Source organism: Ceratotherium simum, chromosome 4 (assembly GCF_057802395.1).
Source record: "Ceratotherium simum simum isolate JZ-2026a chromosome 4, ASM5780239v1, whole genome shotgun sequence".
Lineage (NCBI taxonomy): Eukaryota > Metazoa > Chordata > Mammalia > Perissodactyla > Rhinocerotidae > Ceratotherium > Ceratotherium simum.
In genome coordinates, this window is record NC_141903.1 from 20,921,986 (window position 1) to 20,937,032 (window position 15,047).

The 15,047-nt window shown below is 43.6% G+C and overlaps 1 protein-coding gene across 4 annotated transcripts in view; it reads right to left on the reverse strand.

The window, feature by feature from the left end:
• Positions 1-11,093: 11,093 nt before the first annotated feature.
• CYFIP2 (cytoplasmic FMR1 interacting protein 2) overlaps positions 11,094-15,047 on the reverse strand; it is a 133,315-nt gene continuing 129,361 nt past the window's right edge. For all 4 annotated transcript variants that reach the window (XM_004428593.3, XM_087429496.1, XM_014786143.2 and 1 more), the window contains exon 31: positions 11,094-14,012. In XM_004428593.3, coding sequence (XP_004428650.1) covers positions 13,845-14,012 — 168 coding nt within the window. In that variant the 3' untranslated portion in view covers positions 11,094-13,844. The remainder of the gene's footprint in view (positions 14,013-15,047) is intronic.

The following is a 15,047-nucleotide window of genomic DNA, read 5'->3' on the forward strand; positions in this document are numbered from 1 at the left end:
GCCAAAGCTCCCAGGAGTAGGGTGCTCCTGCCCACCTCCCCCTGGGGCCAGGCCTCTAGGTGCTGCCAGACCAGACAGTCTCCACATGTCTGCCTCCTCGCCCTGTCTCTTCTCCAAGCTCAGAGAGTCCTTGCTGCAATGGTCAGTCTGTGAGGCTAGACAGGCCTGGGAGCTGGGGTAAGCAGTAAGTTTTGTAGAAGAGGCATTGGCTTTTGAGCCAGACGGTCCTGACATCAAATCCAGGCTCTGGTACTTCCTACTTGGGTGATTTCAGCCAAGTCAACTTCTCTGAGTCTCAGTTTCTGCATTTCTAACATGGGGATAATAATGGTACCTACTTTCTAAGTTTCCTGTCAGATACCAAGTAATAATAACTAATGTTTAATAGGTGCTTACTACATGTCAAGCAGTGTTCTAGCAACCAGGCGTAGCTAATGTCATAATGGACAAGACCCTGCTCTCATGGAGCTTACATTCTAGAAGGGGTAGATATGCTACCAATAAGCAAATAAATAAAAAATAAATCAGAGTATAATAATTGATATAAAGAAAATAAAATAGGGTAAGGGGCAGAGAATGACTGATAAAATGGTCTGGGAAGGCCTCACTAAGGTGGTGATATTTAAAATGAGATCTGATTGATAAGGAGTGAACCATGAGAAAATCCAGGGGAAGAGCCTTTCAGACAGAGGGAACAGCTAGTGCAAAGGCCCTGAGGTGTGAGCAAGCTTAGTTTGTTTGAGAGACAGAAGGAAGGCCCTTTTGATGAGGAGGGGAGATGGTACAAGATAAAATCATCCACTCCTAATATACATCCAAGAGAAGTAAAAACATACGCCCACACAAAAACTTGTACACGAATGTTCATGGCAGCATTATTCACAATAGCCCAAAAGTGGAAATACTCTAAATGTCCAACAACTGGTCAATGGATAAATGAAGTGTGGTACATCCATTCAATGGAATATTATTTGGCCGTGAAGAGGAATGAGGTCCTGACACATGCATGAACCTTGAAAACATTACACTGAGTGAAAGAGGTCAGATGTAAAAGGCCACACATTATGTGGTTCCATTTATATGAAAGGTCCACGCTAGGTAAATTCGTACAGACAGAAAGTAGATTAATGGCTTCCAGGGGCTGGGGGGAGGGGGGAATGGGGAGTGATTGCTAATGGGTATGGAGTTTCTTTTCTGGGTGATGAAAATGTTCTGGAATTAGTGGCGATTGTTGCACAACTTTGTGAATATACAAAAAAAACCACTGAACTGTACATTTGAAAAGAATAAACTTTATGGTAAGTGGATTGTATCTCAATTTTTAAAAAATCAGGAAGCTAGGCAGGAGCAACTTAGAAGCTATGCTGAAGAGTTTAGAGTAGGTATTACCGTTATGCCCATTATTACAGAGGAGGGTCCTAGCACACAGAGAGAGTAAGCAACTGGCCCGAGGCCACACAGCTACAAAGTGGCTGAGCTGGGATTCACACCTAGGCTGTCTGGTTCAGACCCCATTCTTTTATGTAAAGCTTTTCTATAGCACAGGGCCTGATATACATCCAACAAGCACTCAATACACACAAGTGATGAACATACTTTGGGGTTGAGGTTTCAGTTTCCGGATTCCTGCCCCATGGGGTTTTCAATCCCATTGCTGGCCTCCACTCTCTGAGCTGCCTCCCTCCCATGTGCCTCCTTCCAAGGAGAGACGGAAGGCCAGGTGCCTAGCCCTGCCCCCTTGGGCAAAGCCACTGCAGCTGGCGCCTTGGCCGCCTCAGCTGCTCATTAACTTTCTGCCAACACAGTCACACTGGAAATTCTGGTTTGCCAGCAGGGCCTGGATGAGGAGCCCCAAAGGAATCCAGAGCGTGGGTTAAGGTTTCTTCCCGGCTTGTCAGGTGGGGCAGGGGGCTTAGGAGGACCTCCGCCCCGATAGGGATGGGGACGCAGGGGAGGGGGCGCGGGCAGAGCTGCCTGCCTCGGGATTGGCTGCAGACCAAGGCCCTGGGCCAATAGAAAGACACACCTTTTTCAGTTGAGCTAAAGATCAACTGGTGATAATTATCTGCATTTTGCTCCCCAAAGAAAAATGTAGTTGTTTGTTTTGCAACCAGTCCGATAAATGTTTGTGCCTCTCCCTCTCGTGTGCTGTGTTCGCACAAAGCCTGGTCTGCACACAGCGCTCTGACCTTTAGTCAAACCCCAGGAGAACCACGAGTGAGTGGTCCTCATTTTAGGAAAGGGCCTCACTGATAATTTTTAACTTTTTAGAGGCCCCAAATCCTGTTAAGAATCTGACAAAAGTTGTGAACATTTGCCCCAGAAAGATGCACACACCTACCTACACACACCACTTTGCATTGAATTTCAGGAGGATTTGGGTTAGTAACCCTAGGTTTTTGGCCAAAGGGAAAAAAAAATCCTAAATTTTTGCATGTACATTTCGTAAAGAATAGTGCACAAATCTTGAAATATTAAGCATGAAGATCAATGGATTTTTACATGTGTATACAGCCTTGTAACTGCCATCCAGGTAAGAGAGAGAACATTTCCAGCCCTCACAATGACCCAAGGAAATTTTGCCAAGACTTTTTTGAAGCCTTCACAACATCTCTTCCTAACCAGGACAGAGATAATTGCTCTCCATATTAACACCACCCATACACACAAGACTGTTGTACTTATGACTTTGTGTGGGAGCTATTTATTTAGGTGACTACCTCTCCCACCACAGTGGGGAGGCTTGGAAGCCCAGCCTTGCTGTTTTAATCCTGGTGCCCCCAATGCTGATGACACGAGGCACCAAGACACTCAAGATGTGCACCTTGATCTAAAGTCCCTTCTCTGGAAGTCCCTTATCGCCTTCTCTGATTCAGTCGACCTTACTGATAATAACAACAACAAGTCATCGAGTGCTAAGCCCTGTGCTGGAGTACTACATCTAACTTGAACTCTCACATCTACCCTAGGAGGTAAGTGGTATTATCACCATTTCACATGGAGGTTTACTGAGGTTAAGGGTTTTGCCAGAGACCACAACGCTGGTCAGTGGTGGCGCTGAGATATAAACCGAGGCTTGTGACACCAAAGCCACACAGTTGTATAGTCATTGTCTTCTTTTCTTAGCTGCTCTTGCAGTAGCGGGATGGGGGCGGGGGGTAATGGGGGCAGGAGGGGGCTGAGGCTGAAGTGACAGGGAGAGGAGATTGGTCCTCTTTCGCATGAATCCTGATCCTAGCTTTCTATAGATGACCTCAGACCTGTGACTACACTCCCACCCTTTTTTTGGTCCAACTGCTGAATTTCAGCTGGAAAAGATGTTCTTTAAATGGTAAAAGTCACACACACTTTCAGTTTAAAAAAATAAATTGCAGTTCAGAAGGGTATAAAATGACGGATAAGGGTCCCCCGGCTACCCTACAATCGAGAGACAGTCATCACCACTCACAAATTCTTTGGTCTCCATCCAAATATTGCAGACGTTTACCCACAAAAGTGTATATTCTTTTAAAAAACGAGATCACATTATACAGATCGTATTTCAATCTGCTCTTTTCACTTTACAATGTATCTTGCAGACTTTTTCATATTAGTACATATAAATATACTTCATTATTTTTCAAATGCTGCATCTTTTTAGAATATTCTAATGTATGAATATTCTATTACTTATTTAATTACATTTCCACTGATTATCAATAGAACAGGTTGTTTTCAGGTTTCAGTATTATAAACTCTGCTGTAATGGACATTCCTGAACATACATCTTTATACATGTGTACAGTTATACCTGTAGGAGAAATTCTGAAAGTGGATTTGCTGAGTTAAAGGGTATGATTATTTAAATGATTCCTCCCAAAGGGCTTGTGGTAGGCTGAATATTACCCCCCTGCCACACACACACACACAAATATCCACATACTGGAATCTGTGAATTTGTTACCTTACATCATAAAAGGGACTTTGTAGAGGTGATTAAGTTAAGAATCTTGAGGTGGGGGGATTATCCTGGATTACCCGAGTGGGTCCGATGTAATCACAAGTGTCCTTATAAGAGGGCACAGGAGGCCAGAGTCAGAGAAGAAGGCCTTCTGAGGATGGAAGCAGAGATTAAAGTGAAGGGGCCACAAGCTGTAGCCTCTAGAAGCTGCAAGAGGCCAGGAAGAGATTGTTCCCTGGAGCCTTGAGAAGGAACGAGCTCTGCTGACATCTCGATTCTTGATTTTGGCCTGTTGACTAAGTCTTCAGTGTTCTGATGTCCATAACTGTAAGATAATAAATTTATGTTGCTTTAAGCCATTAAATTGGTGGTAATTTGTTAAAGCAGCAACAGGAGACTAATATAGGGCTGTACCCTCTCTCGTTTGCATCAAGAGGAGGAGGGTGCTTGATTCCCCAAATCTTTTCAAATACTGGAAATATACTCTAAACTTCGCAAGTTTAGAGCAGAACTTGTTTGGATCGCTTTGAGAATCTGAGGCAATCTATGAACCACTATCTCTAAAGAAGAAAAAAAATGCACTTATGTATGTCTCTACTGCTTCAGAGAGACCACGGACCCCTGAAACTTGTCCCTGGACCTCTTAGATTCAAGCTGTACTTGTAGGACCTCAGATTCCCCTTCCCTTGCCAGCTCCTCCAAGGCAGGCTGAGATTCTCATCCATGGTCTCAGTTTGGGAAATCTCAGACTGTCAGGGCAGGAAGAGTCCTTAGAGGTCACCTGGGATACCATGCTCATTCTAAAGATGGAGAAATTGAGGCCCGAGGTAGAAAAACTAGGACTACACCCAGGTCTCAGGACTCCCAGTCCTGTGTGTTCTTTGTCTGCACACCCTTTGCCTGCAGAGGAGGAGGGAGTATGGAGAAGCATTCCTGGGCCTAGCCGGGATGTTGGAAACACCTCAAGTTACAGCTAAGACTGGTTTTCTTAACCAATCAACCCCAGGCAGTAAAGGCCTCCCATAGTCTGGCCTTCTCCTCTGCTGGGGTGGGGAATGCACACAAAGACCCACCAGGGACCCCTGGCCTCAGGCCCCAGGTCCTGTGAATTATTTCTGGGATCCTCTTGGGAGCTAAAGAGCCTACCAAGGAGGGGCTGGGATGGGGAAATAGGCCTTACCTTCTCCCCTTTGGTATTTTCTCCCCTCTGGTTTTTAGGAACAACCCAATCTGACCTCCTCACTCCCTGGGTTCTGTGACAGTCCCCTCCAACTGGTTTCTCCTTCCTCATCTAGACTTTTTGGTTCTTGAATCTGTTGGAAAATAGCTTTGAACGAATGGAAAGTGGGGGCGATGAGATCTTCCAATATATACTTTGACCTTCCCTGGGGAGTCCTGAGTGGAAACACAGGTTAGAGAGAAGAAAATGGGGCACCTGGCTGTAGAGGGAAAAAATGAGGGACTCTGGCCGGCTGAACCCTGTTCTCTGAATCCGTCCCAGTTACTGAGCACTAACAACATGCCAGGCGCTGTGCTCAGGTGATTTTGTGCACACTCTCATTTGATCCTTGCAACAGCTGCACAAGTAGGTATTATCATTGTTACTATTCTTATCCATAAGAAACCTGATGTTCAGAGAAGTTAAGAATTTGCTAGTTCCTGGCAGAGGAATACTATCCCCCAAATCTCACGCCCATCCCTTACTCTGTTCTTTTGTGTTCGTCTCTGTCCCTCCTGCCTCTATCTCACCTCCACAGCCCTCCCTACCACCCTATATAGTACAACCGTAATGCTTGACGCCAGACAATTAGTCCTTTATTCTCTTCTCTTTTATGACAGCTGCTGTTGTAAGGCAGGCTAACTTGTTGACACTAATTACATGGCAAGCTTTTCTGAGGGAGCAGGGGATTGATTCATTCAGCAGTCATAAATGGAACACTTCTGATGTGTCACCTGCTGTGAATGGCACAGGTACCATGATGGTGAGCAAGACAGATGAATCCCTATACTCATGGACTGTCTTCATTCAATGGCCACACAAGGAACATTGAATTATAACTTTGATAAATGGCAAGAAGGTCAAGCACAGAATGCACGGAGAGTATTTAACAGAGCAACTGGGACCTAGGCTTCCGGGAGGAAGGGGCATTTTAAGTGAGACTTGAAGGATGATGGAAGGCCTTAGTCTGTGATTACAGGGAGTTGAGGTGGGGTGGGGGGGCGAGTGTTTCTGGCAGGCAGGGGCAGGTGTGAGCACCTGGAGGGACACAGGGGAGCCCAGGGACCCAGGATGAACTGAAAAAGGCCAGTGGTGTGGTTATTTAACTTCTATTGTTTCTGAGTCTGGCTCCTCAAGTATAAAACGGGGATGCTGACAGCGGCGCGAGGAGTAAATTAAACGAGAATATGTGGTAGGCGTGGATGGGCTGACCCCAGGCTGTCCTTCTGAGGGCCAGCCACTTGCCCACTGCAGCCCCAGATGAATCCAGTTAGCTTTCTGCAGCTCAGGGCCGGGCTCCTTGCCAAGAAATGTTTAAGAAAAGCCCCAATCAGGGGCTCTATGATTTCCCCTGTTCTTGTTGGTCTGAAACTCCAGAAAGCAGAAATCCCTGGGTTTTATTCTGACTAATGAAGGTGGAGCTTAGGGGCTGCATATTTTTAGCTCTGATAGCATCTCACAGCATATTTTCCCAGGGAAACCCTCCACTTTCCCCACTCTGCCGGAAGCTCCAGGCTAGCGAGACAGTGCAGCATCTGGGAACGGCGGGAATAGGCTGAGAAGGAGCAGACTGAGGAAATCAGAGTAAATCAAACCAGATGGGGAAGTGGGGGCTGGCTTTGGGGGCCGGTACTCTCCTTCTCGCCTAGAGGGAAGCAAATGTGTCTTTGTTCCTTTCCCACCTCCGAATGTATTAGGGAAACTGAAGACAGGATGATCAGAGCCAGCCCTTCCCACCATCCGCAGGGTCTGGGGCAAAAGTACCACACACCATATGTCTCTAAATAATTAAAAGTTCTAAATCATACTGTTAAACTGTTATAAAATGTGCTCTGTCTTCCTGACAACAAAATATGCCTTTATAACACAAAATGAGGTATATATAAAGTCATGGGTTTTATATGACTAAAAGTGGGCAAAAATATCAAAGATGACTCAGTTTAATTATCATTGCCTATTTCTGGGTGTTCTGTTGTCGGGCCAGCGATGCTCAGACTGGATAAAATAAAGACATGTAGTTCATAAGTTAGTATGTATTTATACTACAAATTTTATTTTCTGGCCTTCATTTTAGCAACATTATGCTTTATAATCAAGACCTCCCCTGGCTTTATTGAGATAAAATTGACAAATAAAAATTGTACATATTTAAGGTGTACAAAATGATGTTTTGATATACATATATACTGTGAAATGGTTGCCACAATCAAGTTAATTAGCACATCCATCAACTCACAGTTACCTTTTTTTTTTGGTGTGAGAACACTTAAGATTGGCTCTCTATGATCAAGACTTTTATATAATTTGTGTTCTATTTTCAGTAATGCCAAATTAGACAACCTCTTGAGTCATTGTAACTCGTAGCTTTTTTTATTAATTTCAATTTGAAGAAATTCTGCTCTGATAAGGGGTAGCATCTGAAATTATCAATAAGTTTTTTTTTGGTGAGGAAGATTGGCCCTGAGCTAACATCTGTGCCCATCTTCCTCTGTTTTGCATGTGGGACGCCGCCACAGCATGGCTTGATGAGCGGTGTGCAGGTCCACGTCCGGGATCCAAACCTGTGAAACCCCAGGCTGCAGAAGCCAAGCGTGCGAACCCAACCGCTACGCCACCGGGACGACTGACAATAAGATTTTTAAAGCAACACTTAGATTCAGAAATGAACCATGCATTTCACATATTATATTCAACTACTGTAATGGGGTCACATACAATTATTGTTATTACAGAAAATATTACAAATATTCATTTTATTATATAAATTGTTTATATAAATGTTCCTTATATTATAATTTTCACTGTCTCTTAAAACAATATCTAGAGCATATGGTATTTCTAGAATTGTTCTTTCAAATTTTTCAATTCTAGGATTTATAAGGAAACCTCCCTAAAAGCAATATGTGGCTTAATTTGTTCCAAACTCCTTCAATCAAGATTATACTTTGACCTCTAACGGCCAAAAAATAGTTTGTAAACATGTTAGTTTGGGATTATTTATATGTGAATCTTCTTCTTAGTCATGTAAAATATTTTTGTTTTACTGTTTCAGTTTCTTTATATTTTATTGGAATGTCATTTTGTTGTATATTTCACACGCATTTTCATTTAGGAAAACCAGTTTCTCTAAAATTTGTAAAAATTTATAAAAATATATTTACTTTAATTATTCTTAAAATAAATTAGACAAACTCAAATGCCTTTAATTTTTTGGTAATGTTAATAATATTAAACACTAGTTCATACCAAATAACTATAGTTAATGTAAATTCAAAATTAATTTTATTTTTCCTCAAGATCACAACTCACTCTGTGAGGATCTTCTGTGATTTTATTTAACTCTTTTAGTGCATCTTTTACCTTGTCTAAATTGAATCTAATGACTTTAACAGCATTTTCTCAGCAATTCCACTGAGTGTCTGAAAGTGGTTATAATGTGAAATCTGATATGTGTTCCATCAAATGCTCTATGAACAGCTCCATAAATATTGTACATAATCTTTTTTGTTCCAAAAAAGTGACAGCATTAGAGACACTGTTTAACTATGTCTCCTAGTAACAAATCCAAACTATGTGCTGTACATGCCACAAAAAATGCTCCTGGATTTTTGGCGAAAAGTGCCATTATCATAGGCTTGCCCTTTTTTCTCTTACCTACATGTTCCCAGCAGGGTTCATCCCAGGTATGAGTGGCAGCATCCACAAACCTTCATTGCCCTTGGATGCTCCATCTGTGAGACCTGTGCCTCAGTATCTTCATCTGTAAAATGGGGGTATATAATAGCACCTACCTCCTACAAGTTGTTGTGAGGCTTAAGTGAATAAAGCATTTAAAATGCTTTTTCTGATGCCTGGCCTGGAGAAAGCTCATTAAATCCTAGTGATTATTAGACTCACCATCGTTTCCTTCATACTCTACTTCACTGTATGCGTTTTTTTATCCCTCCTATAACTCCATGAGTTCCTTTAGGTCTGTGGCCATGATAGATTTCTAATCTTATGCAGAATCTTGCAAATATGCAAATCTTGAGTATTCAAGAAGTATTTCTCAAAGCAATGGCACCCCAGGGTCCCCAGAGACAGCATCTTTCTCAAACCTATCTTTCCTCTTCCCCAGTGTTATGGGCTGAATTGTGTTCCCCCCATTCCCAAATTCATAAGTTAAAGTCCTGACACCCAGTACCTCAGAATGAGACTGTATTTGGAGATAGAGCCTTTAACAAGGTAACTTAGGTTAAATGAGGTCATATGAATGGGTCCTAATCCAATATGACTGGTGTCTTTATAAGAAGAGGAGATTAGGACACAGACATACCAAGAGGAAAGACCACGTGAGACACAGGGAGAAGACAGCCATCTTTCAGACAAGGAGGGGGGCCTTAGAAGAAACCAACCCTGCTGACACCTTGATCTTGGACTTCTAGCCTCCAGAAGTGTGAGGAAATAAATTTCTGTTGTTTAAGCCTCCTAGTCTGTAGTATTTTATAATGGCAGCCCGAGCCAACGAATACACTCCCCTATTCTCTCCCATCATGCAAATGCTTCTCCTTTCCATCTGAAATCCTTCAATACTTTGCCAGGTCCCTGCTTCCCTATTTGTGCCCAGGTGTCATGACTGCCTGCACGTCAGTGGTCCTTTTGTGGGGGTTTTTAATATCTTAACATGGAACTTCCACGTCCTTGGCCCAGTGTTTTCCAAAGCATGTTCTATGAGAAGATCATTAGTGTCACGGAGAAAGGGGTTTCTGAGGTCATGGCCACTAGGAGATGTGGTGTGAATCCAGGGGCTCCTCAGAGCACTGTGGATCTCCAAGAAGGGAAAGAGCATCATGTGTGCCCCAAATTTATTTGGCCATGAAATCCTCATTCCCTGAGCATCTCTCAGGACTAATAGTCCTCCAACTACACTAGGTCAAATATATGACCCCTAATGATGAGACTCTGGAGGTAGTGACACACAGCTGAGGAAGATTTTGAGTTTGTCACATAGTCAGGCTCCTCGAAGTACACCAGTGAGAAATTATCAGGACATAAGAGCTGGAAGGGAGCTTGGATTATTTTGTCCAACTTGAAGATGAGGAAGCCTAGGGCCTGACAGATGAGAGGGCTGCCCAGGCCACAGCGGTGGGGGAGTCACTAATGGCCCAGGACTCATCTCTGTGGGCAGTCTCCAGGGAAGCTGATGCTGTGTGAGATATGAGGCTCCAAGCACTGGAGTTGGTTTTAAACACATCCTTCTGTGTTCTTCTAGCGTCATCCTTTCTGATGAGTGTGAGAGGTTCCTGGGTACCTTCAGCCCAGGAACTCCTCAGCCACCATGCTGGGCCCTCTCAGACACCAGGCTCCACTCAATCTTACTGACCCAAAGACCGGAAAAGTCTGGGGCCAAATCCCTAAGTCCAGTTTTGGAGTCTGGCCTGGGTGATCAGTTCACTGTAGTTCGAAAGCAAAAGCCCAAGCTTTGAAACTGGGTTCAAATCCCAACTGTCACCTACTAACTGTGTGAAAACAAACACATGGTATAGCCTCTCTGTCAAAGGTGGGATATAACACATACAGTGAGGGCGGTTGATCCAAAGGAATGGATGAAGAGAATTTAGCATGATGTCTGCACACATCAGGCCTCATTACATATTAGTTCCCATTCTTCCTCTTAAACCTGGGGACCTAGGGTGTAGAGTGACACTCAGTGAGACAATGAAATCCCTAAGCGCAGGAACTATCTCCTGTGTCTTGCCCAGTGCACGTCAATTTGTAAAGAAGTAATTCTCTGAGTGAGAAAGTAAAACAAACCGTTCGTCTAGAGTGCACTAACCTGCTGTATCTTTATCTTCTCCCATTCTCTTTCAGATTCTTTCCTTAGTCATTACTTTAATGTGGTCCACAGATCAGCTAGGACTGGAATAGGACCCGGAATCAAGACCAAGATGCTGGTTTCACTAGTTTGGAAGCCGTTTTAATGGAGATGGAAACGTTTATCAACTCAACACAGGTACCCCAAAATACAAAGCAAAATATCATCTTCAGCTGCATAGCAAATATGATTTAAGAATTTAACATCATTATTTGATCACAAGCGTAAATATAAGTCACCATAAATAAATGTAAAGTCATTGTACAAAAATCCTCAACAACTCTTAATACAAATATGGTACATTTGACAGTTTCAGAAACAGATTTTTTTTTTAACTTTTTAAACCTAAGATTTTTTTTTCCTGGTTCTCAGACACACAAAAAAAATCAAAAGAGGGGCAGTAATACCAGGAAGGAATATTAAACCTAGTTCATGTTCATAAATAAATGCTGCTGGCGAGTTGGGGAAATGAAATGTCTCTCCTGAAGGTGAAGACCTCAATTTATTGGGATCAAGTCTCTTGAGGACAATGGGATTCTATCCAGAGGGTCAAATTCGGGGTTATGAATGCAGGGCGGGAGGGGTGGGTTGCTGAAATAGCAATCTCATCAAATGGATGATCGAAATCTCCACAAAAGCAATGGTCAAGGATTTGGAATGAACTCTAAGACCGAATAGCTGGTCATCTATCTGAAAGAGCTATTGTTCACAGACAGGACTGAAGATTTGGCAGGCTCTGGAGCTTAGAGATTTTATGTGGGTTCTGAAGGCATGTTCCACTGTGTAGTTCTATCATGTGGTGTAACCTCTCCCTTTTGCCTTTGGCCCACATCTATGGTCATCAAGAGAGAAAAAATAAGAAATCAGAATAGGAAGTGCCAGCTCCAGACAGGAGGATCTGCCAGCTTCCACCTTGAACCACGTTCCTTCCCCACAAATATTTTCTTTCATGGCTCAGAGGGAGCTCAAAGCCCAAGGTTAGCAGTGGAGAGAAATCTATGGCAGTGGTCCTCAGACTTCCTGCAACAGAACAACTCAGCTCGCAGAAAGCGCAGATTTCTTGACCCTAATCTCAGAGATGCACAATTAGTGGGTTTGAGGTGGGGCACAGGAATCTGCCTCAAATGTGCTAATCTCAGGAAGCCCTGATGTAGGAGGCCTTTGGACCACACTTGGTGATCCTCCCCTGTCTCCTTCCTGGTGTACATATCACACAAATCTCTTACTACGGACACTTCTTTGCTCTTTCCACGGGGCTAAAATGGGCGATCTGGTTAATAGTAACCATTTCCATTCATCTTCCCTGAGGGAGGGGTTCATTATTGCTCTATTTTCTTTTCCTCTCTGGGTTGGGGAGAAATATCGAATGTCTCACTTCATATGTTCTTACAAGCTCAGGGTCACAGACTGCCTTTGAAGATGAGATGCTTTGTAATGAGACATTCACTTCCCAAAGGCTTCCATCCTTCTAAACAGTCCCCTATGCTTGGTGGGAGATTCTGCAAGGAATTTTGGTTCAGTCTGGGTAATGGAAGTAGATTGTCCCTGTGAGATATGCCCCATACTTCAAAATCTAAGTTAAGGAACATTAAGGAAATTGAGAGAAAAAGGTAAAATGTCCCAGAATCTTTCAGCTTCTAGGACAATGAAAGTCCTGATTCACTAAAACAAGACTCCTCTTTGGGGGTGTATCTTGGTATTAAGAGTTCATGGACAAGTATTATTTATACTCCTCGCCTCCCTGACCCCAACATGTTTCTGGCTTCTATTAAAATAACTCCTTAATATTTTCTTTCTCGTGGGAGTTTTCCTTGATGAGAGAGGCTGTGCAAAGAGGTGGTCCCTGATTTGGTCACCAGCTAATGCTGTGGGCAACACATGCCTGACTTGTTCAATGCTCCTTCCCCAGTGTCCATCGCCCCACGTGGGCGAGGGGTGTAAAGCACCAAGTGGTGCTCACTAAGTGTTTGCTTAATGAATAAAGGGCCACCACACCATCAAGCTGATGAGATGGTCTAACAGCTTTCTGTTTTGGGCCATGGAATTCCTGGCTGTGTTCAAAAATACTGCTTCAATAGCAGGCCTGACCGTCTTCCTACCCAAGCATACAGTTGTGAATGCATTTCTGAGTTCTCTTTAGGAGTGCCCTGAGAGGGTAGTTAGCATGTGGTTTTTGGGAATCTATGGAAGGCCAGAGCCAACACCATCTGCCATGGCACCAATACCAGGAACTTCACCCTCTGTATACTATGGCTCAGTACCTGGTCCAGGAGTACTCTTGGCAGTAGAATCCCTGGCACCCAGAGCAGGAGGAGATGCCACCTGGGGAACTGGAGGGAGGGAGCCAGAGGCGGTGAAGAAGCCAGTAAGTGGACACATGCCCATCAGGCCAGGGTGACATCTCAGGGCATGGCCACACTCTTTTCACCATCTCTGAGACTTCAGTCCTGGGGTCACATGTGGGCACTGGGCAGGAGGTTGCATCTTGGGAGGAGGTCTTGGGAAATAACCACAGATGTGGGGTGGGGCCATGAGATGAAGCAGGGGTGAAACTAGGGCTCTTAACACAGCTGAAGGAAAAAAGCACATACTGCCATTTCTTTTCTTTTTTTTTTTTTCATTTACACTATGGAAAAACCACCACGGAGATGTCATGGGAGAGCATGCAGAGGCCCAGCCCTTGGGAGGTGTAGATGTGTTTGGGGAGGTTCTTGTTTGCTTCCAGGTCCATCCCACACGCCGTCCAGTTGCATCCTGTTGCAGGCTGGCCGTAGCTTTCTCTCTCCGGCTTCTCCTCCTCCTCCAGGTTGAGGGTCTGCAGGACTTTCCGCCTAGCAGGTGGTGGCCAGGGACTGGTGGATGGGGGGCTGGAAGCAGCGCACATGCTCCACGGTGGAACTATCTGTCTCCACGGACTTCATGTACTTGTTCAGGATGGCAAAAACTTCATTGTTCAAGATCTGGTACTTCCTAATCCTGTCTGCCATCTTCTTCAGGGGCTGTAGCAGGACGGGGAGGTGCAGGTCAGGGGTGGGAGGAGGGGACAGAGAAATAAAGCAAGAGCAAGAGAAGAATTCAGTGAGGTTGGGGTCCAGGGTCCTGGGGCTTCAACGATCATGTCACTCTCCTGCTTAAAGGCCTTCTATGGGTTCCCAGAGCTTGGACAATCAAATGTTAACTTGGCCATAAAACCCTTTGAGTTTCCAAACTCACTACAAAGCTACAGTAATCAAAACTGTGTGCTAGTGGCATGAACACAGAGATACAGACCAATGGACTAGAGAGCCCAGAAATAAACCTTTCCATATATGGTTAAACGGTTTTTGACAAGGCTGCCAAGAACGTTCAATGGAGAAACTATGGTCTTTTCAACAAATGGTGCTGGGAAAACTGGATATCCACATGCAAAAGAATGAAGTTAGATCCTTGCCTTACACCATATACAAAAAATTAGCTAAAAATAGTTTGGAGACCTAAATATAAAGCTAAAACTATAAAATTCTTAGAAGAAAACATAGAGGAAAAGGTTTATGATATTGAATTTGGCAATGACTTCTTGGATATGACACCAAAAGTACAGGTAATAAAAGAAAAAATAAATTGGACTACACCAAAATTAACAACTTGTCTGTGTCAAAGGACATCATCAATAGAGTGAAAGGACAAACTATGGCACAGGAGAAAATATTTGCAAGTCATACATCTGGTAAGAGATTAATATCCAGAATATACGAAGAACTCCTATAAGTCAACAACAAAAAACAAACAACCCAATTAAAAAGTGAGCAAAAGACTTGAATAGACATTTCTCCAAAGAAGATAAACAACCAATAAGCACACGAGAAGATGCTAACATCACTAATCATTAGGGAAATGCAAATCAAAACCACAATGAGATACCACTTCACACCCAGCAGGATGGCTATTACCAAAACACCCCACATTCTGGGGAGGATATGGAGAAACTGGAACTCTTGTGCATTGCTGGTGGGAATGTAAAATGGTGCAGCCACTATGGAAAATAGTATGGTGGT